Source organism: Martes martes (genome assembly GCF_963455335.1).
Source record: "Martes martes genome assembly, chromosome: 1".
In the NCBI taxonomy this organism is placed as follows: Eukaryota; Metazoa; Chordata; class Mammalia; order Carnivora; family Mustelidae; genus Martes; species Martes martes.
In genome coordinates, this window is record NC_137888.1 from 42,054 (window position 1) to 68,907 (window position 26,854).

General features: G+C 50.1%; 1 protein-coding gene across 2 annotated transcripts in view; it reads right to left on the bottom strand.

Annotated features, from left to right (window-relative positions):
• Positions 1 to 13,556, bottom strand: part of PRMT2 (protein arginine methyltransferase 2) — a 34,227-nt gene extending 20,671 nt beyond the window's left edge. Inside the window, exons 1-5 of one of the 2 annotated variants that reach the window (XM_080802675.1) lie at positions 13,401 to 13,525; positions 10,741 to 10,839; positions 4,849 to 4,956; positions 3,770 to 3,952; positions 533 to 694 (exon numbers count right to left, since the gene is read on the bottom strand). In XM_080802675.1, the coding sequence (XP_080658801.1) occupies positions 533 to 694; positions 3,770 to 3,952; positions 4,849 to 4,956; positions 10,741 to 10,779 (492 nt within the window). In that variant the 5' untranslated portion in view covers positions 10,780 to 10,839; positions 13,401 to 13,525. Of the gene's footprint in view, positions 1 to 532; positions 695 to 3,769; positions 3,953 to 4,848; positions 4,957 to 10,740; positions 10,840 to 13,400 lie in introns of both variants that reach the window. The other variant, XM_080802676.1, reaches the window with a different exon arrangement.
• Between the last annotated feature and the right edge of the window lie 13,298 nt (positions 13,557 to 26,854).

The window sequence follows — 26,854 nt, forward strand, 5'->3', positions numbered from 1 at the left end:
ACTGGAAGGTCCTGAGTGTTACATCTTGGTTCGAATAGCATCTGAACTCCAGTGATCACTGTCCTGCAGTTTCCCTTATAAACTAGAATTTCACCCGCCTGTGTCAGGGGCATTTCAGAGGCTTCAACTCTGGAGCCTCACACATGCTTTGCAGGGAAGAGGAGAAAGGACCCCAGCATGCGTCATGGAGAGTGGTCTGTCCGGTCCCTGCCAGACGGTCCCTGCTTGGTGCAGGGATAACACATGGACAGTGACCTACACAAGAGGCCCAGCCCCAGCACACAGACACGTGTTCCTCTAGCTGATAAGCATGTTACAAAAAAACATCCGACCGCACGCAACTCCAATATTTTCTGCTCTGTCCTACTCTACTCGGTGCGGCTGGTAACTCATTAGGCCTAGGTCATGACCGCCGACAGGCTCAGCCCACAAGAACACATTGCCCATTTCACCAACATGATGCCTCTGCATGCGGACGACACGTCCCCAGACTCAGCTCGAAGCTGCTGAAGGAGAGCTGTTTCTTACTCACGGCTTTGGGCTGCGCATAGTGGGCACAAAAGAGGCTGATGATCCCCGTTCCACAGCCGACGTCCAGAATCACTTTATCTTTCAGGGATTCTTTATTTTGCAGGATAACATTGTGGTATTTAGTCGTCCGAGGCTGGTCTGCCAACATTTCCAAGTGAAGTTTCTAGCGGAAATACACATTAGGAATCATTGCCTGTAATACGAACTGTGCTGAGCTCTGGTTTAAGAAAGAAGATCAGAGACTAAGCTAATAATCCCCTTGACCCCACCACACCATGCCTAAAAATACGAGCAACAAAGAAAAAAACCACAAAATCCAAAGACCTAAATACGCTGGCATATAAAAACACAATAGTGAAGAAATGAAATGGAATTTTCTGGAATCCTTCCAGTTCAGTGTGATGCTACCTACGGCTTCACCCTGTACCTCCCCAAGAGCCAGGTGAGCACACAGGCGGATGGACCACTCAGGAAGTGGAGCAGACACTGCCCTCCTGACCACTGTTCCCACTGGAGACAGGAGGAACCACCAAATTCCCCAGCAGGTACCACTTGGCCAAGTATCCACCAAGAGAGATGCCAGAGGAGGCACACTGGCCCCTCATGAAACTACAGCTCTGGAGGGAGCTGATGACCCCACAGGGGTGAGCTCAAGGTCTCCAGCCATGTCCAGAGGGAGGAAAACACACGAAACCCAAGATAACATAACACCCCATGGGAATCACGCCAATCCCCAGAGAAAAAGAGAAAGGCTCCCCCAAATGGTTCATGAAGCCACGGGTGGAAGTCAGAGCCCAGAAAGGATGCCCCCACAACACTGGTCCCCACGTCCCACTTCTCAGGTCTCAAGCTGCAGAACACCCAGCGTACACAAGGGGCGGCTGCGAGGCAGACACTGAAGCTACCCAGACCTCGTCAGCACAGGTAGGAAGTCTGCACAGGGCCTTCACAAGCCCATCGTGGCTCCTCACAGACACTCAGCACTGAGAAACCAGATTGAGGGTCAGAGAGGACACAATCAGGACTCAGCCATCCCACCTGAGTAGTCCACCGTGACAGAAAGTCAGAACTAGGATGCTAAGGTGCACATATAAGTCGACAAAAATAAAAAGAAAAATGAGCAAATTACATGAAAGTTTACCAAAAAAAGAAGAAACAGAAAAGGCCAACAAGATATAGAAGATGACCAATCTGACTTTAAAAATGGAAACCAAAATCAAGAAATACCATATTTCATCTTTAAGATGAGAGATCTGTATTTCCTTTAGCGATGTGTGGTTGTGAAACAAGCATTCATGTTCACTGGTGGCGTAGAGTTGCCAATCTTTCTGGAGGGCAAACTGGCAAGACCCGCCAAAGTGAAAAAACACATACACCCTACAAATTTACCCAAGAGAAATTCTAGCAGAAGTTTAGCAAGGTTTCTATAAGAGGAAACCCATTACAGCACTGCTTGTCATGGGGCAAAGCTGTTAAATAAGCAAACCAGCAACAGGGTCCTTTTAAAATCAATAAAACACTCTTAATAGCCTGAAAGCTCTACGGACGCCTGAGTGGCTCAGTTAGGTGTCTGCCTTCAGCTTGGATCATGATCCCAGCATCCTGGGATCGAGTCCCACGTCAGGCTCCCTGCTCAGCAGGGAGTCTGCTTCTTCCTCTGCCTGCTGCTCCCCCTGCTTGTGCTCTCTCTCTCTCTTCCTGACAAATAAAGAAATAAATAAAATCTTTCAGAAAAAAAAGTTTGAAAGCTCTAATCGTATACATACATCGGGGGGGTTTCATTTATTGTAACATGTTTAAGCATGAAATAGGACACACCCACCCAAAAAGTACATGAGAAAGTGCCTTACAGCTTGTCGATGCAGTTCTATAGCAAACACTCGTGCAAGCAACAGCAGAACCCTGCCGGCACCCCACACCTTCCCAGCCCAGCGCTGCAGCCAGGAAAGCCAGGAAAGCAAACCTCACTTAGAGTGGAGAGGGACGCCGCAGAGGCGGGGCCGGCTCAGCACTACCGCCGCACCACGGCCGACTCCAAAGGAAGCAGCCCACTTTACTACGCCAGCAGGAGGAAGGTTTTCTCCTGGCCTAGCAACAGTCCAGCCAATGAGAAACCGCCACACGCGGCCAATGAAAAGCGCCGCCGCCCTCCAAAGGGCTTTCATTCCACAGAGCCCCGCCCACTCCCCCTTCCTTCGGAAAAGCCTCCTGGCCTTGGTTCTCCAGACTGGCCTGCAGTTACGGGGCGCTTGTCCCGGACTGCAGTTCCTCTGCTCCTCCTCAATAAGCCCACTTTGCTGGTATGACAGTTACTTTTAAGGCTGCCACCACCACAGACGCCCTGGTAACAGGAACCACCATCCTGACTCCCAGAGGAACCAGCTCCCTGGTCACTTCCCTTCATAAACATCTTTGAACACTGCTTTTTAACTTTATATAACTGAATCAAAAGTTATTCTTTGGGGACGCCTGGGTGGCTCAGTGGGTTAAGCCTCTGCCTTCGGCTCGGGTCATGATCCCAGGGTCCTGGGATCGAGCCCCGCATCGGGCTCTCTGCTCAGCAGGGAGCCTGCTTCCTCCTCTCTCTCTGCCTGCCTCTCTGCCTACTTGCAATCTCTGTCAAATAAATAAATAAAATCTTTAAAAAAAAAAAAAGTTATTCTTTGATGTCTTGCTTCTTTCACTCAACATTCTGTCTGTGATGTTTATTCTGCACGCATCCGTTTTTATCTAGCTTTAAGATATAAGCAGGGGCTGTCTGGACCATACAGTTATGGGTCTTTATCCTAACTGGGAAAAAACTCCAAAAAACTAATAAGCTAGTTATTTAGAGGTATTACTGCTGGCTTGTGCAACACTGTTGTAATTTATTTTTAAAATAAAATGTGTTACTATTTTTTAAATGCTGAGAAAAGTTCATCTCATTGCTCAAATAACATCTCTACACCACCATGGGCCACTCCAGCCCACCACCTGCTTTTGTAGGGTCTGCCGGCTAAGAATGGCTTTCACATTTTTTAATTGTTTTTTTAAAAATCCAAAGAACATGCCATGCTCATTTCCTCATGGTCTTATGGCAACTCATGCACCACGATGGCAGAGCCGAGGAGCCACACAGCCTGCTGAGCCAAAGAAAACGTCTGCAAACCCTGCTCTAAGCCACGAAGAGGAGGAGCCCAGCTGAAGCTAACTTGAAAGCTGTGGCAGGAAACCGCCACCTCCGTGGCCCCAGCCGTACCAGTGTTCCATAGCTGCCGAAGTACTCCTCATCCTGCCATGTGTCCTCAGGGTCACAATCCTCCAGGTGCTTCCCGAGGTGGTTTGCAGGTATGTACCCACAGCAGCCTGCACGCTCACCCCACCACCAATCAGCAGTTGTCTGCCTCAGGATGAGAATTTTTTCTCCTCTCAAAAAGCTGAGCTGGAAAAAAACATACAAAGAAGTCAAAATTCAAGAAAAACCTGTAGTTGGTATTTCAGTAGTGGCTCAGTGTAAGTCCCCCAAAAATGGGGCCAAAATCAGCTATTTCAAAAAAGACTCAATGGGTAATTACACAAACTCACAATTTCTGAAAATGATACCAACATTTAGAGACTTTCGTAGAACATCTACATGAAAGAAAGCACAGCTTAACTGATATTTTTTAAAGGAAAGATTAAACATTTTTGAACAACTTAAGACAGAATTTCTCTGTAGCCTCTTCGCTGTAACTCAGCTATGTGGCAGCTGATTCACATACTAGAGTAGAAAAAGCTACACTCAAGTTAGTATCTTTTTTAAAGATTTATTGATTTGAGAGAGAGAGAGAGTGGGAGTGGGAGGAAGGCCAGAGGGAGTGGGAGAGAGGACCTACAGCAGACTCCCCACTGAGCACTAAGCATGGAGCCCAATGCTGAACTTGACCTCACAACCCTGAGATCATGACCTGAGCTGAAATCAAGAGGCGGATGCTTAACCATCTGAGCCACCATCCTCAAGTCAGTATTTTTATTTTATAGCCTTAATTTTCATTTACTAGAATACGTTCTAAATCAAGGTTTCTAAAAAGAAACTGCAACAGGCGCTTCCTTCCCCCATTCCTCACCCAGATATCTTTCACCTAAGGCTTGGCATCAGAGTTTGTTAGGCTAGGAGGAGAAGGGTCACTCACAGGTCTCATCTGGCTCTAAACATCTGAATACTTCTTTCCTTAACTTTGGTATGACTTCTTCAAAATTCTTACCTAATTCCGTCATCTAGCATGCCATTTAGCCAAATCCATAAAACATGGACCCAAGGCCCGAGGCCCCTGCATGTAAGCAAGTGTGTAGGGTTACCTGCGTCTGGTCAGTGGCAGAATAGTCTGCAATGGCCACGAACTCCTCGGGCTGCACACCCTCCTGGAGCTGCTCCTGGTCACCACACTCCACGTGATCTTCTCCCTCCTGCTCAAAGCCAAGGGAAGAACAGGGGATGACTATGGGGCTCCTCTCTATGTCTGTCCTAATAACCTGTAGCCTTTCGTTATTAGGGTTAGGGTTTCAAATGAAGATCCATGTGACCAGGTTTAATCCCACAATCTGGGTCATCTTCACTAGCAGGATCGAGGGCACCCTTACTCCACCTCTCCCTTTTGTCTCTAGCACAAAATTACTTGCATCCTAAGAAGAACATCAAATAAGTAAGAAAGAGGCACTTTTAGTGTCTACTTGGTGACTGACACTGATCACCAGCAACTCCTTCTGAAAGTGGTGATTGGACCCAAGAGAAAGAAGACCTGTTTCTGGGCCTCATGCTCTCAGGACCTCGTCAGACTGGAGGACAGAACTGGGCAGGCTTCTGGAAGGTGCCAGTGACCAGGCCCGACCCTCATGGCCTGACTTGGACCACAAGGCTGCTCATACAGACGCTCGGGACCCAAAAGGGGAGCCTGAGACCACACACTGCCCAGTCTCTACTTTCTGTCAGAAGAGGCTTGTCTGGAAGACGTCCACTGGAGGTGGCAGAACCTCCAAGCCCGTGTTCCAGTTCAGTGCAGCAACTCCGTCCCAATATATACATTTTTAACAAAGTTTCCTAAACATACACGTAATTCATGTTCTTTGGAAAATGTGTGAGGCACAAGTGTACACAGAGGAAAATTAAAACCATCTGTAATCTCACCCACTGGTCAGAAATAACGATGCTTAACAAGTTAACATTTATATTTTTTTCAGCCTTTTTTTTTCCCCAAGATTTTCTTTATTTACTGTCAGAGAGAGAGAGTACAAGCAGGAGGACGGGCAGGCAGAGCAGGCAGAGGGGAAGCAGACCCCCCATTGAGCAAGGAGCCCAACACAGGACTCAGTCCCAGGAACCTGGAATCATGACCTGAAGCGAAGGCAAACACTTAACTGAGCCACCCAGGCATCCCTCGGGCTTTATTTTTAAGATTTTTTTTTTTAAAGATTTTATTTATTTATTTGACAGACAAAGATCACAAGTAGGCAGAGAGGCAGGCAGAGAGGGAGAGAGGAGGAAGCAGGCTCACCGCCGAGCAGAAAGCCCGATGCGGGGCTCGATCCCAGGACGCTGAGATCATGACCTGAGCTGAAAGCAGAGGCTTAACCCACTGAGCCACCCAGGCGCCCCAAGATTTATTTATTTTGAGAGTGAGAAAGAGCACTCCTGTGTGGGAGAGGGGCAAGAGAGGAAGAGAGAGAATTTCAAGCCAATTCCCTGCTGAGCACAAGCCTGACACAGGGCTCGATCTCACGACCCTGAGATCATGACCTGAGTCAAAACTGAGAGTCGGATGTTCAACTGACTGAGCCACTGAGGCACCCCCCCAGGCCTCTTTTTAAGTGTACACATAGCATGTGCGTACAGGGTGTTTACTGGGATCATGAAATTCTGCCTTGTGATATGTGTCCCACTTATTAAATTCTTTTTTTTATTAAGTTCAATTTGCCAACATATAGTGCATCATCGGTTTTTGGTGTAGCATCCAATGATTCATTAGTTGCGTGTAACACTCACTTATTATATTCTTAACAATTTTCCTCCTTGTTAAATTATTTCTAAATACCACTTCCTAACATTGGGTGATATTCTGTGAATTATCATAACTTATTTAACCGATTTCCTAGTTTGGTACCCTTAAACTATTTCCAGTTTATACTATTACGAATTATGTTAGGATGAACTTTTTTTTTTTAAGATTTTTACTTACTTATTTGACAGAGAGAGATCACAAGTAGGCAGAGAGGCAGGCAGAGAGAGAGGGGGAAGCAGACTCCCCGCCCAGCAGAGAGCCCAATGCGGGGCTCGATCCCAGGACCCTGGGATGATGACCTGAGCCGAAGGCAGAGGCTTAACCCACTGAGCCACCCAGGCGCCCCTGAGACGAACTTTCTTAAATATCATTTTGTCTGTCATGACAATTTTCTTAGGCTAAATTTCTGAATGGGAAATGGCAGATTACGATGCCGTGTACTTACACGCATGCGCACACTCACACACGCGCAGCTGTTCTTTTGACACAGTTTTTTGAGAAGGAGGTGACACTTTTTTTATTTTGCCTTTTTACTAACATAATACCTTGTGAGAAACTTCCCAATTCTTAGAACCCTAACTTATAAATTTCAGCAACTGTGGAGTGTTCCACAGCAGGAATTCGTCCTGATGCCTCAGTCATCCGGGACGGGTGGACGTTCTCCTGGTGCCCGGTTCTCTACCACGGTGCGGCCGCAACCTTCACACACATTTGCCGTCGCGCAACGACATTTTATCTCTAGGGGACGGGTGACCGGGGCTGGACCACAAGCTCTCGTCCCCGCGCCTGCGAGGCTCTCGCGCGCGGTGCGGCGCCCGCACTTCCGCAGCGAAGCGCCCTCGACGACGACTCGCGGCCACGGGCGCCATCGTGGTCTTGAACTTTTGCCGGAGCGGCCGGTGTAGCGAGGCCGGGAAAAGCAAGAATGTGGGGAGACAAGACTATTTCTTATACTGCGTCAGAAAGACCTTTAGTAGAGTAAGGAGACACCTGTCATTTATCGTGGGGCTGACGGCAGGTGGGACAGGAGCACAAGCAGCGTGAGGACGGGGCGCGGGAGCGGAGCTGACGTGGAGGCGGCTTGCGCCGGGAAGGCGGACGCCAACTCACCGGGCGGTGAAGGGTGCGGGCGCGACCTGGGGGGAGCCGCTAACACGCCAGTCAGGGATACAGGTGAGAAGCCCCAGAGGAGCCAGTGCGGCCTTATCGGCAACATGTCCTTAACCCAAACGGAGCTGACACCGGAGAAAGGGGAAACAGCAAGATGGCCGACTGGGCCAGGTCAGTCACCCCGCTCCACGGCAACCGACTGAAGTCCAGTTAAAGAGCAGAGGTTCCCACAGGGACGGACAGGACATCCCTACAGGCTCTGTACAAGAGAAACCTCCCAAATATAAGGTCTTTGATCCAAAATACAGGTGTGTGTGCACCACGCAAGCTGGCACACCCGTATTAATGTAAGACAAAATAGACAGAAGACCCAAAAAAGTACTAGGTAAAAAGAGATTTCACAAAAATAAAAGTCAGTTTAGAAAGTAAAATCTATCCTGAATGTGTATGTCAAATAACAGATTCAAAATACGTGAAGCAAAAAGTGACAGATTCAAAAGGAAGTTAAAAAAAAAGACAAATCCACAATCATAGTGGAAATTTCTTTAAAATTTTATTTATTTATTTTAGAGACAGAGCAGGTGTCTGAGCGAGTGTGGGGAGGGGCAGAGGGAGCGAAACAGAGCCCAGAAGGGGGGGGGGGGGGCGCTTGACCCCACGACCCTGAAATCATGACCAGAGCCAAAACCACGAGTCAGACACTTAACTCACGAGCGACCAGGCACAGCCATAGTGGAAATTTCTGAAGCTCATCCCTCTCAGTACCTACACAACAAATGGGCAATAAAGCAGAAAGGACACAAATGTTTGAACAATACTAATAACACATTTGACCTTAATGACATTTATAGAAAACCACCAACTGCAGAAAACAGATTCTTTGTGGGTGCATGTGGGGCGTTCACCACAACAGCCCACCTGACTAGGCCACAAAGCAGGCCTCAATAAATTTCCAAAGACTGAAATTTTACAGAGTATATTTTCTGACCAAACATAAGCAAACCAAAATTAAATAACAAAAAGATAAATAAAAATCCCTAAATCTCCAGAAATAGCATACTTCTGAATAGCCCAGAAACTGTCTGATTTCCACTGCAACATATTATAAAGTATTTTAACTGATCAAAAATAAAAATACAACATAGTTAAGTGTGTGACGCAAGAAAACTGACAGTCAGAGGAAAAGTCACAGCTTTAAATACATGTACTAGAGAAGAAAGGTTCACGTCAGTGTTGCAAATTTCCATCACAAGATGCTACAAAAAGAGAAAATTAAACCCAGGGAATGAAAGAAATAAAGATAAAAGCAGAAATCAGGGCGCCTGGGTGGCTCAGTGGGTTAAAGCCTCTGCCTTCGACTCGGGTCATGATCCCGGGGTCCTGGGATCGAGCCCCACGTCGGGCTCTCTGCTCCGTGGAGAGCCTGCTTTCTCCTCTCTCTCTGCCTGCCTCTCTGCCTGCTTGTGATCTCTGTCTGTCAAATAAATAAATAAAATCTTAAAAAAAAAAAAAAAGCAGAAATCTATAAAACAGAAAGCAGATGAACAAAGAGAAAGTCAAAGACAAAACCAGTTCTTTGAAAAGATAAAACTGTTAAAACTCTAACCCTAACCCTAAACCTAACCCTAACCATACACTAGTAAGACTGCCACAGACCTGCACAGAAGGGTGACAGTCACACAGGGGGCGATCCACCGACCGTGACGATCACACCGAGGGGGAGGGGGTGATCCACAGAACGTGACAGTCACACGGGGGGTGCAATCCACGAACGTGATGGTCACACACAGGGGCACTTTGCGGGACATGACAGTCACACGGGGTGGGGGACGCCGCGGGATGTGAGGGTTACACAGGGAGCACACTACAGAAGCGTCTCATAGGACTATATTAGCTCTACGCACACATCAAGGGCAAACCCCCAAAGTAACATTGGGAAAAGGCAAGTTGCAGATGACACAGAGTATGACGCCACTTAGACAAATTCTAAAAAGTGCACACAAACAGCATCACGTACTGTTCAAAGATGCCTATATTAGGTACAAAAGCATAAGAAATGATGCAGAAGCACAAAGATTAATTCACAATTCACAGTAGTATCTGCCTGTGGAAACAGAGGAAGAGGAATGGGGCTGGGGTTAGGGAACAAGCTTTACCTACGTCTCCTTCAGACTACGTACACCTAAGTACACACAGACATTCACAACAAAATGTTAACAAGTTGTCACTTCTCTGTGCTATGAACTTGATGTTTACAATATTATTCTGTAAATGTTCTAATATTTTCTAAATTTCTCAAAAGAACAAGAGTGCATCCACAGAATTTAAGTTTTATGATTAGTTTTAAGAAACAGAATAATGAGGGGCGCCTGGGTGGCTCAGTCCTTAAGCATCTGCCTTCGGCTTAGGACCCTGGGATCAAGTCCCATAAGCGGGGGGCGGTTCCTGCTCCACAGAGAGCCTGCTTCTTCTTCTCCCACTCCCCCTGCTTGTGTTCCCTGTCTCGCTGTCTCTCTCTCTGTCAAATACATAAATAAAATCTTAAAAAAAAAACAGATTAATGAAATGACACAACTATGAATCAAATTCCTCTATATAAAAACCAAAATGAAATTATACCAACCACTGGAAGAATAGAGAAAAAAATGTCAAAATTGACATCACAGCTATGAAAATATTTGATTTTTTAAAAAACATTATTTGCTAGAGTATTCATGTGGTTTTTAATTTTATATATTCAACATTCCTTGAAATTTAGGGTAATTCTTTTTTAACTAATAGCTTGAGTGAAACTAGACATATGTCCCAGGCAGAAAAAGATATGAATAAATAAATCATTCTAAAGTGTCCAGCCTGCTTTTAAGATATTATGCCTGGGACTTTATCAAACAACTAAAACAGTGTGCGTGCGTCACAGCACAGGTGCCGAAGGTGGAGTCGTGGCGGGAGGCTCACGGCTCAATTCAGAATGTCACGTGTAACCCTCACAAAGACTGCATCTCCTCCAACTACACGGCCCCCCGCTAGTGGCTGAGCCGTGCTCTCTGCAGTATCCGTGGTCCTTACACACCAGAACCGACAGTACCTGCAGTTCACCTTGGGGGCAGTCACCGGATGTGGCCATGGTTCTCCTAGGGTCTGCCGCATCGCTGCCACGTTTAATACTCCATTTTCCCCTCCATTTCTACTTTTAAAAAGAGAGACAATAAGAAAACACTTCGTTATATCTGCTTCACTTCGAAGGTTCTGGTAAAGACCATAGTAAAGGTCGTATGCCAAACAGAAGCAAAACCGTGTCGGAAGAATGAAACAGAGATCAAATTTTTTAAACACAATTCTTTACAGAAACGGGAAGCATTTAAAATTTATGAACTTCTAAGAGTACGCTTTCTTCACTAGTCTGCAAAGGTGCTGATCTTACCTACTGAATGAACACTGTGAGCTTTCTTTACATTACTGGGTTGATTTAAAACAACAAATCAACGCCAAATCTTTTCTAGAACCTCAATTAAAACTCCCTACTGTGAAAATAAAGGAACCCTCGTTTGAAATGGAGTTAGGACCAGCACAGGGAGTTCTAACCCCCACACACTCCTAGACCCAACCGGAGAGAGCTCATTTTAACCACCACAGCAGGAGGAAGATCTCCTACCCAGGCAACAGCTCAGCCAATGAGACTATCACAGTGACACAGCCCAGCCAATGGGATACTGTCACAGTATCACAGCCCCCCCACCCTCACTGGGATACTGTCACAGTGTCACAGCCCAGCCAGCGGGAGCTGTCAGAGCCTGGCCAATGGAAGACTGTCACAGCGTCAAAGCCTGGCCAATGGGAGACCGTCTCAGTGTTACAGCCCAGCCAGTGAGAGACTGTCACAGCTCAGCCAGCAGGAGACCATCACGGTGTCACAGCCTGGCCAGTGGGAGGCTGTCACAGTGTCAATGCCTGGCCAATGGGAGGCTGTCACGGTGTCAATGCCTGACCAATGGGAGACTGTCACGGTGTCAGAGCCCAGCCAATGGGAGACTGTTATGTCACAGCCCAGCCAACAGGAGACTGTCACCGTGTCACAGCCTGGCCAGTGGCAGACTGTCACAGTGTCACCGCCCGGCCAACAGGAGACTGTCACGGTGTCACAGCCTGGCCGGTGGGAGGCTGTCATGGTGTCACAGCCTGGCCAGTGGGAGGCTGTCACGGTGTCACAGCCTGGCCAGTGGGAGGCTGTCACGGTGTCAATGCCTGGCCAGTGGCAGACTGTCACAGTGTCACCGCCCGGCCAACAGGAGACTGTCACGGTGTCACAGCCTGGCCAGTGGGAGGCTGTCACGGTGTCAATGCCTGGCCAGTGGGAGACTGTCACGGTGTCACAGCCTGGCCAGTGGGAGGCTGTCACAGTGTCAATGGCTGGCCAACAGGAGACTGTCACGGTGTCACAGCCTGGCCGGTGGGAGGCTGTCACGGTGTCACCGCCTGGCCAACAGGAGACTGTCACGGTGTCACAGCCCGGCCGGCGGCAGGCTGTCACCACCCCACACTCACTTTCCTCCAACGGATTCCTTCAGAGCAGCTCCTCCCACCCTCCTCTCCGACAGTAGCCAGACCCGCCTGCACGTCTGAAACTGCAATTGCTGTCACTTCCGAATAAACCCGTTTTGCTGGTAAAAAACAGGCTGTTTTATTTTCAAGGTCATCCACGGGACTTCAAGTGTTTGCACTAACAGGAGCCACGACGCACACCTCGAAGAGGGTCGCCCTCCTCGCTCCACGTCCTCCTGTCTCGCAGCGACCGCGGAGCCCACACGATGCCCCGCACGACCGGTTCTTCCCACACGACAAGTCTGGGTCTAACACGCGCGCGTCGCCGGCCGAGACTCGGGACGTCCCTCCGGGACGCCGGTCGTCGGAACACCGGGCGGGCGAGCCCCGGCTCGGAACGGGGCTGCGAGGCCAGCAAGGGGCGCTGCGGGCGGCCCGGGAGGAGGGGCAGGTCTTGCGGGTTCGCCTCTTCCCCAACCCTAACCGCAGAAGCGAGGGCTGCCTCGGGCCCCGCCGCAGCCCGGCCGCACGTCCTCGTCCGGGCCGTGTCTACGCAAGCGCACCCGCCTCCGCCGGTCCGACACCCCGCAGCGCCGGTTTTCTGGCGGCCGGCGGCACGAGCGCCCTTCTCCCCCGCGAAGCCTGGCTGGGGCCCGGGGTGGGGGGGAGGACGGCCGCCGGGGCGCGGCTGCTGGACCGCCTGACCCCGCAGGGCCTGGGGGACCGGGCAGGGCCAGGTCAGCCGAGCGGGCGGTGGGGGCAGAGGCCCTGGGATGCCCAGGGACTAGCGGCCAGCGGCAGCGGGTGCGGTGGGGGGAGCGACGAGGGGGCGGGGGCTCGGCGCGGGAGCACAGCGCGCGGAGGACCAGCGGGACGCGGCTCCGGGGCCCGCGCCGCCGGAAGGCAGGTGGGCGCGGCTCTGGGGAGGCGTGGCTGGGGAAAGGGGCGCGGCGCCGCAGGGCGTGGCCCCGGGAGGGGGGAGGGGGAGCGGGGCGGTGGGCGTGGCTCGGAGGAAGGGGCGTGGCCCTGCGGTGGCCCAGGCTGCGGTCTGCCGGGGGAGCGCCCCGCGCACAGCCGGGAGGGCTGGGGGTCTTCGAGGGGGCCGCGGCCTCGGTCGACCCACTGACGCACGCGCCCGGAAAGGACTCGCTGGGCACGTCCTGCCTCGGAGCGGTCGCAGCGCCCGAGCTGCCACGGGAAACCTACCTCAGCCGCCTCTCTCCGCCGAGCTCTGCGTCCACACCGCGGGTGCGGAGGGGCGGACGGCGCCTGCCAGCAGCCCGAGCCGCCGCCCTCGGCTCGCGCAGGCGCAATGCGCGCAGGCCGGCCGCGGACGGAGCCCCTCCCTGGGCTCCGCTCCCCACGCCTGCGCAGTCCGTACCCGTCCCTCCGTCCGGAGAATGGAGCCCCCGCCTTCGGCCGCACGCAGGCGCGGTCGCTCAGGCCGGTCTGGGAGGAGGCTCTGGGCGGGGACGAGGGCCCCGCGCAGGCGCACTTCTCGAGTTCCGCTTCCCGCCGCGGCGCCCGCGGAACGCAGAGCCCAGTGTTGTGACGGGCGGGCGGTGGGCTCGCGGCGGGGCCTGGGCCTGACCTCGGGGTGGGGAGGTGAGGGGGTCCCGGGACCCATGCTGGCCTGGGGAGCACAGACCCACTGTGAGTGACGGAAGAGGCAGACTTCCGGAGCGGGACCCGGGTTCTGCTGCTTTCCCGCAGTTACCCGGTCTGCGCGGGGAGGGTCCGCCGCGTCCCTCACCGGACGGACGGACGGACGGACGGTGAAGCTACGTCACCGGGGGCGAGTCTGAGACTGAAACGGAGGTTGGGGGACCTCAGGGCCCCGAGTGTGCGGCGGCCGCGGGGTCGGCGAGGGGCCCGCCCTGTCGTCGGGGAGTCAAGGTCGTGCCGACCCGCCCGCGGGGTGGGGCGGGGGCGGGTGGTCGGGCCGAAGGGAGGGCGCCTGGCCGGCTGGGGGGAAGCGCGGGACTGGATCTCCGCCCGCGTCTCCGTCTCGGGGTGCGGGGCTGGCGGCGGCGGCGGGTGTTCGGCGCCGCGGGGGTGCGGGCGCTTCTGTGCGTCCGACCTCGGGGAAAGGAGCGGCAAGACGGATCGTCAACACGAGAGAGAAAAGCGGACCAACACAGGTTCTGCACATTTTTAAACGAAATAAACTGACAATACGAAACAAGGTCAACATTTTCACGAATCACAAATTGGAAAAATTTCTAGAAAAACACGACAAATTCTTCCCAAAAGAGTATCTGGGAAAGCTGCATGCCTCCGTATTTGTTAAGAGAATTGACTTTATCATTTAGAACCTGACAAAGGACACTCCAGGCCCAGATGGCTTCGCTAGTAAATGCTCCCGACCTTCCAAGAAGAAAACGATACCGGCGTAACACAAATTCCTCCAGAAAAGAAAGAAAAGTGTAATACTTGTAGCCGGTTCTAGGAGGCCAGCATGACTCTGCACAGACAATCCAGGGGGAGATAAAATGATTACACATCATGACCAAGTGTGGTTTACTCCAGGAACAAAGGATGGTTTAAAATTTAAAAATATTTCCACAGTTCAGATTATAGGACAAAAACCATATGAGCATCTGCATGGTGCAGAAAAAAAAATTTCATAATACTCAACACACACTAAATCTACAAAACTAGAAATAGAAAGGAATACCTTAATCTCAGACATCTGTTAAAAACAAATAAAAGCAAAAGAGTGAGTGCTTTCACCTGGATTCAGGAAGAAGACGAGGGTGTCCTCCATAACTTCTGTCCAGCTGTGTACAGTGGTCTTACCCCAGTGCAAGAAGGCAAAAGAAAGACAAGGTAAAGACTCAAAAAGTAAAATTCATTATTCACAGATAGTGTGGTTGTGTTTGCAGATAACCCAAAATAGTCTACAAATAAAGTACTGTAATTGATAAGTGAGTATCCTGGTCTCTAGATGAAGGGCCAATACAGTAGCAGTTAACAGAAAGTGCAGACTAAAAATGCCAAGTGCAGAAGCAACAAGTAACAGGATAAACGTACACAAGGATATAGATCTAAGCAACACTATCACACCAGTCATCTAATTACCCATCATAAACAGGTGCAGAACACATTATTACGATCACAGAATGCTAACCAAGACAGACCATATGCTGGACCATGATATAAGTCATAATAAATTGCAAAGGTTGAAATCTTAAAGCGTTATGTTCTCTGATCATAAATAAAATTAGAAAATAAAAGAAATCTAGAAAAGTCCCCAATATTTGGAAATGAAACCGCATACATCTAAATAACCCATGGGTCAAAGGAAGAAACCAGAGGTTTTTAAAAATGGAAAGCTAATGAAAACGTACTCCAACAGTCTGAAGCCCATGTCCCCTCGAAATTCTTACCCTGAAATCCTAACCCCCAAGAGGGTGGTGGTCAGAAGTGGGGCCTTTGGAAGGAGACTGGGTCATTAGAGCAGAACCCTTGTGAATGGAATTAGTGCCCTTATAAAGATACCCCACAGACACCTTACCCCTTCCACCATGTAAGGACACAGCAAAAAAAAAGACCTTCTATGACCCAAGAAGCCCTCACCAGATACGAATTTGCATGATCTTGGCCTTCCCAGCCTCTGGAGCTGTGAAAAATAAATGTGTATTGGTCGTAAACCATGCCATTTATTACAACCCAAACGGACTAGAAAACATATATTAAAATTTGGGGGATGTGGATAAAGCTTTGAAAGAAACTGATGCTTTCAATGCTTATGTTAGAACGGAAGAAAAATTCAAAAGCAGTGATTGAAACTTCCAATTTAAGAAGCTAAAATTAAAAAATAAAAAGCAAATTAAAACCAAACTAAGTCCAAAAAAAAGGAAATATTAGCTAAACCAAGTTAAGTTAAATATTAAATAAACCAGTGAACTAGAAAACAAGTTAACAAAGAAAAAGTTAACAAAGACAGAAGTTGGTTCTTCAAAAAAAATTAATAGAATTGATAAATTTTTAGCAAGAATTATCAAGAGAAAAAAATATAAAAAGAAAACTATCAATAATAGAAGCACAAAGGGGGTCGTCTTCCCAGATCACACCAATGTTAAAAAGATAAATAGGGGTGTCTGGCTGTCTCAGTCAGACGAGCGTGGGACTCTTAGTCTTGGGGTTGTGAGTTCAAGCCTGTGAATTCAAGTCCCACATTGGGGGTAGCGATTACGAAAAAAAAATAAACTTAAAAAAAGTTAAATAGAAGACATGACCAACTTTATGCCAACACATTTGATAGTTTGTATGAAATGGACAAACTCCTTTAAAGGCATTACTTATCAAAAGCGACACAAAAGAAAAGGAAAAATACAATGAATTTAATGCGTTATCAAAAAATCTTCCCTCAAAGAAAATGTCAAACCCAAATTGTTTCATTGGTGAATTCTATCAAATGTGTAAGGAAGAATTAATACCAGTATTAAACAAACTATTAAGAAAGTAGGGAATGGGCATCCAATTTGTTTTACGAAATTTGTTTTATGAACTCTGATACAAGCACCTGACAAATACAAGTAAAGAAAATTATAGACAAATATCCTTCATAAAAATGGATGCAAAAATCCTTAACAAAATATTAGTAAATCAACCCAATAAGAAATAGACAAGGTAATATATTGCTAAGGTCAACTGAAGTTTATCCTAGTAATGCAAAATTGGACTAACACTTGAAAATCAATATACTTCAGGGCACCTGGGTAGCTCAGTTGGTTAAGTGGCTGCCTTCAGCTCAGGTCATGATCCCGGGGTCCTGGGATCGAGCCCCGCATCAGGCTCCCTGCTCAGCGGGGAGCCTGCTTCCATCTCTCTCTGCCTGCCTCTGCCTACTTGTGATCTCTCTCTCTGTCAAATAAATAAATAAGATATGAAAGAAAGAAAAAGAGAGAATGAAAGGAAGAAAGAAAGAAAATCAATATAATTCACAATTTTTTTGTGATTTTATTTATTTATTTGATAGAGACACAGCGAGAGAGGGAACGCAAGGAGGGGAGCAGGAGAGGGAGAAGCAGGCTCCCCACTGAGCAGGGAGCCCGACACAGGGCTAGATCCCAGGACCCTGAGATCATGACCTGAGCCGAAGGTAGACCCACAGACTGAGCATCCCAGGTGTCCCTATAATTCACAATTTTTTTTTAAGATTTTATTTATTTATTTGTCAGAGAGAGTGAGCACAGGCAGACAGAGTGGCAGAGGGAGAAGCAGGCTCCCTGCAGAGCAAGGAGCCCGATGTGGGACTCGATCCCAGGACGCTGGGATCATGACCTGAGCCGAAGGCAGCTGCTTAACCAACTGAGCCACCCAGGCGTCCCTATAATTCACAATTTTAACAGAATAAAGGAGAGAATCTATACAGCTACTCAATAAATTTTTTAAAAGAATTTAGCAAAATCCAATACCCAGTCATGATTTTTTTAAAAATTTTATTTGTTTATTTTAGAGAGAGAGAGAGCACAAGCCAGGGGGAGGGGGCAGAGAGAGAGAATCTCGAGCAGACTCCCTCTGAGCATGGAGCCCAATCTGGCCCAATCCCATGACCCCCAGATCATGACCTGAGTGGAAACCAAGAGTTGGAAGCTTAACCAACTGAACTACCCAAGTGCCCCAATCATGATTTTTTTTTTAATATCAGTGATACAGGAAGACTGGGTCAGACGACCCAGAGGAGGGGTCCCACAGGACCAGCCAAGAGGGTCCTTGGGTTCCCACAGGTTAGAAATCAAATGTGAGCCAGAGGAAGTGAACACAGTTTACTGAATAGTGTGAGTGACAGAGAATGGCCGATGGAGTGTCCGGGAGACTCGGAAAGGAGAGAAGACGGGGTCTCATTGTCACCTGGGTCAGGGTTACCGTTGGAAAGGGGTCTGTAGGATAGGCTCCTTCAGGAATCCAAGGTAGGGTCCGATCAAAGGTGAGTTCAGATGAGTGATAGGTGGTACGCCACAAATCGCTGAAGGTCGAGGATGGTTTTGTGTTTTTGTTTTTGTTTTGTGGGTAAAGCAACAGAAGTTTATTAAGCAAGGGTACAGAAAAAGCTCCCAGGAGTGAGACGGGCCCCGACAGTGCTGTCCTGAAGGTGGAGGGTGTTGGTTCCAGCGTCAGCCAAGTTCCGTTGGAAGTTAACGTCGTGGAGCACGGTTGGGATCTGGCTTGTCTTAGATGGTATCAGGTGTTTGGGGCCAGGACAAGACTCAGAACGATTACCTTTCTCGCTTGCCCCTTGAACTGGGAACACAGCTTCTTTGGCTTGTTCAAGGGCAAAATAAGGAGCCTGAGTAAGTGGGGCCTCGCAGAAAAACAGCAGAGACAGAGCCTTTCTCAAACAGACTCCCTTCAGCCTCCCTGCTTCGTCGGTAAAAACAGAACATCTTCTATGTCTAAAAAGGCATCTGTCAGAAACCCTAACTTTAAAATCATGCTTAATGATGTTATACTGAAAGTTTTCGTTGAAAACAAGCAAACGTTTCCACTTTCACTACTTCTACTCAGCATTTTGTAGGAAACTCTGGCCAGCACAAGATGCGAGTAAAGCAATAAATAAATAAAAAGGTATAACAATTAGAAGAAAAGAAACAAAATTATGTGTATTCGCAGATGAATACAAACATGAATCTGTTTGCATAGACTAGCCTGAGGAATCATGAAACTACTAGAACAGATGAGTGAATTTACCAAGATCACAGGATAAAGGTCTATGTAGAAAAACACGGGTGTGTGTATAGGAGCGCCTGGGTGGCTCAGTCCCTCACGCATCCAACCCTTGGTCGCAGCTCAGGGCGTGAGCTAGCAGTCCTGGGATCGAGCCCTGTGTGGCGATCACCGAGCTCTGTGCTCAGTGCAGAACCTGCTTCAGGTTCTCTCTCCCTCTCCCTCCTGCTCATTCTCTCTCAAATAAATAAATAAAATCTTTAGAAAGAAAAAGAAGTGTATTTTTTATTTACTGGGAGCAAAACATCAAAAATGAACTTTTTAAAAAACCCACGTACAGTCCCCTGGGTGGCTCAGTCAGTCGGGCGTCTGACCCAATTTCGGCTCAAGGCTGATCTCAGGGTTGTGGGATCGAGCCCCACTCCAGGTTCTGCGCTCAGTGCAGAGTCTGCTTGTCCCTTTCCCTCTGCGCCTCACCCCTACTACTCACTCTCTCTCTCAAATAAATAAAGAAAATCTTTAAAGAGATTAAAAAAAAACAACCTGTATACCAGTGTAGTATTAGCACCTGACAATTACATTCTTATAATGTGAGCGCCTGCATTAAGCTTTTGATTGCCAAGGCATCCACTCCACAGACATCCATCTCCAGTAAACACATTCCCAACTACACACCACGTGGAAAGCCATGAAGCCACCCGACCCAACCATCAAGGTCCCTTTTCCAGAAAGCACTGGTTGACCTAGCCGACCTTCTGGTCACTTGCTTTTCCTTTCCTGTGATTAATGTTTCAAATTCACCAGCAAAGAATGAACCCTTGAAACCCTAGACCACTAGCCTTGACCCCAATAAAGGCAGAACCCCAGGCCTACCTCCTCTCCTCTGCCCCTGCCCCACCTGTGTGGCCCTGGGCAGGTGCCCTCCAGGTATTTTGAGTAATAACCGTCTTCAGAGTTCCCTGATGGTTGCTGCAGGGATGGCCTTGCTGTCCTAAGAAGAACAAGGGCTGGTCCAGCCACAACACTGGCTGCACCTGGGGAGAACCCAGTGGAAGTTTGCCACGAACGGTACCGGGCGCGGGGTGGGAGTGTGCCGATGAGCGCCCCCAGGCACTTCTAGCGGGTGGCCTCACTAGCCATAGGCCCAGGTGAATGCAGAACGAACGTCAACGACAAAATGTATAACAATAAATGCTTAGGAATAAATTCAACAAAATACGTGAAAATGTGCACAAAAATATGTGCACGACTTCTACACTAAAACTATTTGAGCACTGAGAGGAAGTTCGAAGGCTCTAAGTAGTGGTGAGGGTCCACGTGTACCTACCGGAAACTCAACATACTGAAGAGGTCAATTCTCCACAACGTGATCAGGCCATTCAACGTAATCCCCACAGGCCTTTTTTCTAGAAGCTGACAAACTGATTCCACAATGTGTAGAGCAGTGCAGAGGACCTCCAGTCACAGAACGGTCCTACAAGAACAGTACCGTAAGATACACACCCTCTGACTTCGAGAATGACTGTAAAGATACAGGACTCGAGGCCGTGCGATGTTGGCAGAACCACGAGCAAAGAGCTCCTCGGGGCAGCGGGGAGTCCGGAAAGAGACGCACGCGCTCACAGTCACGACTTCCGACGGGGAAGCCTCCCCAGAAGATGGGCCCCAGGAACCGGCTGCTCAGAACTGATGACGCTAGTGCCCACCTTACACCACGCGGAACTCACTGGGACGCATTATAGATGCAAATATGAAAGGTACAACTTCAGGCTTCGGGCAGCAAAGTTTCCTTAGATGTAAAAAGCACTGACAATAAAATTAGAAGTCGGAGAATTGGACCAGGGGTCAGCAAACATTTTTTTTGTAGAGGACAAGGTAGTAAACATGTTCAGCCTTGCAGGCAGAGTCTCCGTCTGAACTACTCACCATCACTTTCGTAGCGTGAGAACAGCTCTAGGCAACATGCAAGTGATGGGGGCAGCTGATTTCTTTAGAGTAAGCTCTATGCGCAACATGGGGCTGAACCCAGGACCCCCAGACCAAGAGTCACACGCTCTACCGACTGAGCCAGCCAGGTGCCCACCAACCTTTTTTTTTTTTGTACAGCTGTGGAGTTTGGTTTTTGCTTTTTGTGTTTTTTCTTAACTTTCTTAACAAGTTAAGCATATTATAGAAGTCTGTTCTGGTTGCGATTAATGAAATATCACACACTGGTTGGCTTAAACAACAGACATTTATTTTGTTAGAGTTCTGGAACCTGGAAGTCCATGGCCAAGGTGCCAGCAAGTTCAGTTTGGTGAGAGCTCTCTTCCTGGCTTGTGGATGGCTGCTTTCTCATGTCCTCACATGACGCAGAGAGTCTAGTGTCTCCTCCTCCTCTTATGAAGACTGGGGCCCCACCCTCAGACTGCCTCAACCTTAATTACCTCCCAAATAACCCTGTCTCCAGTCACCTTGGGGTTGGAGCTCCAACATCTGCATGTCAACGGCTTACGTTGCTAATGCTCATGGCCCAGGAGCAGAACTGCAGGGCGTCTGTTCAGGAAAATGAAAACATACATCCAAAAACGCCTCATCCAAGCATGTTCATAGCAACTTTATTCACGACAGCAAAAATGTTGGTACCATTACAAACGCCAGTCAGCGGGACACGGATCCACAAATTGTAGTATCTTCATACAATGGAACATGACTCAGGAAATTTATGTTGGCAAAAGCACGGCCAGCTTGGACGGAGATAGTTCCAAATGAAATGAGGCCCACCTGTGGACCCCCAATTTTCTACGGGCAACTCAGCAACAAACGAGCCGTTCCCTACGGAAAAGGAAGGACACCTCACCAGGCAGAGACCCGTGGGCTGTGGTGCCCCCTCCCAGGGAGCCCTGGGGAACACTGTGTTTGTGAGCCCCTTGTAAGGAGCTGACCAGGCTATAATCCAAACGTATTTAGTGCCCTGGACCTGGGGAACCCCGCAGGCCTTTCAGGACAGCAGTGAACCAGGACTGAGTGTGCGCTTTGTATCCAGCCCCCGTCTGAATGGAGCATCCCGTGTTCTCCCTCCCCGGTCTCACCGCACACGCTGGGCGTGTGTGCGCGGAGCCCAGGTGACTTGCTCTCCTAGAGCACAGGCCTCTGGGACCAGAGCTGTGCCTACGGAGCCTCGGCAGCCTCCACACCTGGTTTAAATCACAGGACCTGAGCTTCAGGCTTGGATGAGACCTCGGGGTTCCTGAGATAAGGGGAGCAATGTTTTGCGTTTGAGGCCAGAGAGCTAAGTGGGGAAGGTTGCCAAAATGGCTGTAATGCTCTGCAGGATTTTCCAGCAGGAGGAGGACCTCGGCTTCTGGGCCGGTCTAGCGGCACGCCTGCAGAAGCTGCGGACGCCGCCTTGTCTGGTTTCCAAGTTTAGGGTTCAAGAGGCCATTCAGTTTCCATCCTCATCCTCTTGACCGAGTCTCTCTCTCATGCACACACACACACACACACACAACCAGCCTCCTCAATGAGCAATGAGCAGAACCACTCCAATGACCAAAGGTAACTACAGATAAATGAGTGAGGCCAGGTGAGGCCAGATGAGGCCAGCGTTGGAACTGCGAAGAGAGGCGTCCCTGGGGGGCTCAGTCAGTTGTGCATCCAACTCTTCATCTGGGCTCAGGTCATGGTCTCGGGGTCCTGGGATCGAGCCCTGCATCGGGCTCTCTGCTCAGCGGGGAGCCTGCTTCCTCCTCTCTCTCTGCCTGCCTCTCTGCCTACTTGTGATCTGTCTGTCAAATAAATAAATAAAATCTTAAAAAAAAATTAAAACCACAATAAGATGTCACCACCCACCCATCAGAATGCTTAAATCTTAAAAAACCAAAAATAGTTAGTGTTGGTGAGTATCTTGACCAGTTCTCCTCTCCTGCTGGGAGGAGTGCAAACTGATATAATTATGTTAGAAAACTACTTGACAGTTTCTAGTAAAGTGAGACCTACACAGATCCGTAATTCAGTAATCCCTCTCATAGGTGTGTCCGCTCTCCAAAAAAATGCACATACCCATCGAAAGACAAGACAGGTTCATAGTGAAGGGAATGGGATGCTGGAATGTCCCGTACAATTAAAGGATAAAATTTGTGTAGTATACTACGTAATTCAATTTAAGTATACTTCAACTGAAATTAATCTTTACAATGTCTTTAAAAGATTTGTGCCCTCTATGATTTGTAAATACCTTGTGCTAGAGGTAAACTGTGGTGACTTCTTTTTTTTTCTTTTAAGATCGTATTCATTTAGTTGTCACAGAGAGTGGGAGCACAGCAGGGGAGCAGCAGGCCGGGGTGGGGGGGGGGAAGCAGGCTCCCCACTGAGCAGGGAGCCTGATGTGGGGCTGGAGCCCGGGGTCACAGCCTGAGCCGACGGCAGTCGCTTCACCAACTGAGCCACCCAGGCGTCCCAACCGTGGTGACTTCCGAAGTGGTCGTGAATCCTTCCGTACCCTCCCCACTGGGAAGCAGGCCGCGCGTCCCCCTCCTCGGATCTGGGTGGGCCTGTATCTGCCGGAACCGACACAACACAAGACCAGAAGCGACTTCTGCGTTGAGGTCACAGAGGCCACGGGGCGTCCTCTGGTTCTCCTGGAATGGTGGCTCTCGGGACAGCCCTCCCGGACGCAGCCACTGTAAAAACCTCCCACGCCGTGCTTCAGACAGCAGGCCCGGCGGAGCCCAGCCTTCAGGTCGTCTCTCGCCAGGGACGGAGGAGACCTCGAGGTGGTCCCCCGCCATCACGCGAGCCCTTCCGGCCGTGCTGCTCTTGCCCGCTGCGGCCCCGAGCACCGCGGAGCCCCTCTGAGCCGTCGCCCCGGCCCAGGGAGGGCGAGGAAGCGGTCGAGGTCGGCATGCGGTCCGGTCCGCTGGCACAGGGCTGGGCACTCTGAAGCAGGAAGCCGCCGTCCGCAGGCTACGGCCCGGGGCAGGGGCTCCGCACTAGGCCACAGAGAGAAGCGCAGGGCCCTGTGGACCATGTGGGTGTGAGACGGAGACGGCAGCGGCTGTCGGCAGGGCCCAGCGGAAAGCGAGGTAAAGCCCCTTGGTCCTCGGTGGGGGCGGGCCTGGTGCGGTTGGCGGGGAGATGCTTGTCAGCCGGCGTTGGGGCTGGCCGAGGAGGGCTCCCGGCGGGGTTACCGGGGTGGAGAGGAGCCTCGCGCCTGCACAGGGTAAGGACTGGAGAGAGAGCGGCCAGGGAGGGAGCGCTTCCGTGCCCACGCAGGCCTTCCGAGAACGGCAAAGGCCCCGAGCGGCTGGGCCCGCTCCCTTCTCTGCCAGCAGAACATTGCAAAGAAGGGCAGAGCTCGAGCGGAGCCGGCTCCACGGCCCTGTCGGGGAAGAGCGGCCTCGGAGCACAGTGAGGCGGGCAGGGACGGCAGAGCCCCCCGTAAAGGCTCCGAGAAAGCTCAGCGGGTGTCTCGCCGACCCATTCGGATGGGCCCAGGCCTCCCGGGCCCTTGTCCGGTGCCTCTCACCGCCAGCCTCCTCGAGGCCGAAGGCCACGGCCGCAACCATGTCCCGGGCCCGAAGAGGAGGGGCCTGTGTCAAAGAGATTCGGGTGTCGGTTCTGCCCGGTGCAATGAAAGTCGGTGACGTCAGACGAGACTCCGCTGCCGGGGCCGACCCGCAGCGCCCGCCCCGGCCTAGGCTAGAAGCAGCAGAGACGGAGAGAGGCCCGTGGAGCCCGCAGCCCCACGGGCGGGCCGCAGACTCAGGAAACTGCTCGGCGGCAGGCACGGGCTACGTTCCATGGAAAGGGAAGGAAGACTTAAAAGGGTGGAGTCAAGACGGCAGAAGCCAGGGAGAAGCCGGGGAGAAGCCAGGCCGAAGCCAGGCCGAAGCCGGGGAGAAGCCTTCCCAGGGACGCAGCAGGCCGCTGCCCGGGCCGGGCACTGGGCCGGGCTTCAGAATGGCCGTGGACAACGCCCGCTCTCCGCCTCCCGCCCCGCTTCCGAGCAGGGGAGACCTATATGGCCGTCCCCTCCCTGTCCCGCCGCTGGGGAGGCCGTGGGGTCAGGCCCCTCGTGTCTTCAGCTGAGCGGCGAACACCCTAAGGAAGCTGTTCCTGAGGCGTCCCCCTCAAGGAGCCTCGTATCCGCGCGGGCCCGAGGTGGGTGCTGAGGTCCGGGGCGCTGGCATCCTCAGCGGGGTGAGGCCTTGGAGGTCCTGGGAGCTGGTTTTGCACGCGCATAGGGGATGGCCCGAGAGCACACCACGGTGTTTCCCAGACGTGGCTCCAACGATCTCTCCTTTCCCACAGGACCTTCTCAGAGACACACTCCCACTCCTGGGCCCCTGGGTCCGCGCTTTACAGACTGTGACATGGCCAGTCCTGTCCTTGTGCGCCTCTGCGTCCTGGGGTCCTCGTTGGAGGCCTGGGGCTCTGGCTTGGGAAATGGGAGGACGCAAGCGCGCAGGCCGAGACAAGCCTGCACCCAGAGCCTGTTGCAAGAGCCCTTGTCGAGGAATCTTTTAACAAGTTTCAACATATTAAGAATTCATCAGTTGAGGGTGCCTGGGTGGCTCAGTGGGTTGGGCCTCTGCCTTCGGCGGAGGTCATGGTCTCAGGGTCCTGGGATCGAGCCCCGCATCGGGCTCTCAGCTCAGCGGGGAGCCTGCCCCCCCCACCCATCCCGCCTGCCTCTTCGCCTACTTGTGATCTCTCTTTCTCTGTCAAATAAATAAATAAAATCTTTTAAAAAAAATTCATCAGTTGAGCTAGTGAGGCAAAAATATTACGTAAGATACATTTAAAAGTCTACAAAGAGATCATTTTATATTATTTATATTATTATTTAAAGTTTCAATTTCTAAATATTGTCTATCCTTCCTATGATTTCCTCTAAGTGTTCTGTACATTTCTGTTTATATCATCACTCATTTGACCTATTAGATCATAAATCAACCTTTGTATATATTTCAGTTAATCAAAAATTTTGAATATAACACGGACTCTTTACAGCATCTTTAACTTAAAGTTTGTTTTTAAAAAGCAAAAAATATTGCTCTACAATAGAAAACCACCAGGAATTAGGCTTCTGAATTTACACACCATCATCCTTCCTTCATTGTGTTTGGTGCATTCCTCACTTAAGTCTCTCGATGAGCCAGCTCGTTCCTGCCTGCGGGAGCTCCTGGGGACGGGCGGACCACACAGCAGCGCCTTCAGATCTCAGCTTACGGTCTCACTGCTTAAGTCGTCTTAGCAATCAACTGAGTAGGTTTCACTGCGGCTGGGTACAGTGTGCAGCTCGGGGCCCACAGCAACACGAAGCTATAAAAATGTGTGATGCGTACAGAGGAGCGAAGTTAAAAAATATTCCCGTTGAGCAAAAAAACAAATAGGCAAACCCACCGATGTTTTTTAAACTTTAAACCTGACATGGGTTTATGGCAAATTTCCAAGTCTCTAAGATCCCTTGAAAGTTATAAAAAGCACAATCAAATAAAAACTTGTAGCAGAGTTCTATCCAAGGGAAAACGGTCAATTTTCCCTTCGAAGCCGTTGCTTGGGTCAGTTCAACACACTCACATCTTACAAAGACGTTGCTCCCAGGCAACGAAGCCCCTCGCACACAAAGCGGGCAGAGGAGAGGGACTTTGTGGGGGGCCACGCGCTAGGCTCCAGCCTCCAGTTCCTTCTCCAAAAAAAAAAAGTTGAAAAACAAAAACAAAAGGCCTGTTGTTTGGAGCTGGGTCCAGACGTTGCCATGGGTCCAAAGCAAACCCCGCTCAGGGCAGACGCCAGCTCCGCTCACGCTGGGCTCGCCCTACTGGAAGGGAGCACGGACTCTGGAAGGACTGGTTAGAAACCAAACGGATTCATGGAATTTGACGCAGCATAAAAATAGTAAAATGTGATACCATGAGATACAATACTCCATCACAATTTGCCAAACTGGGGACCTCTTGCACTCAAAGTATTCTAAATTAACCAACGAGTTCACGCCACATTTT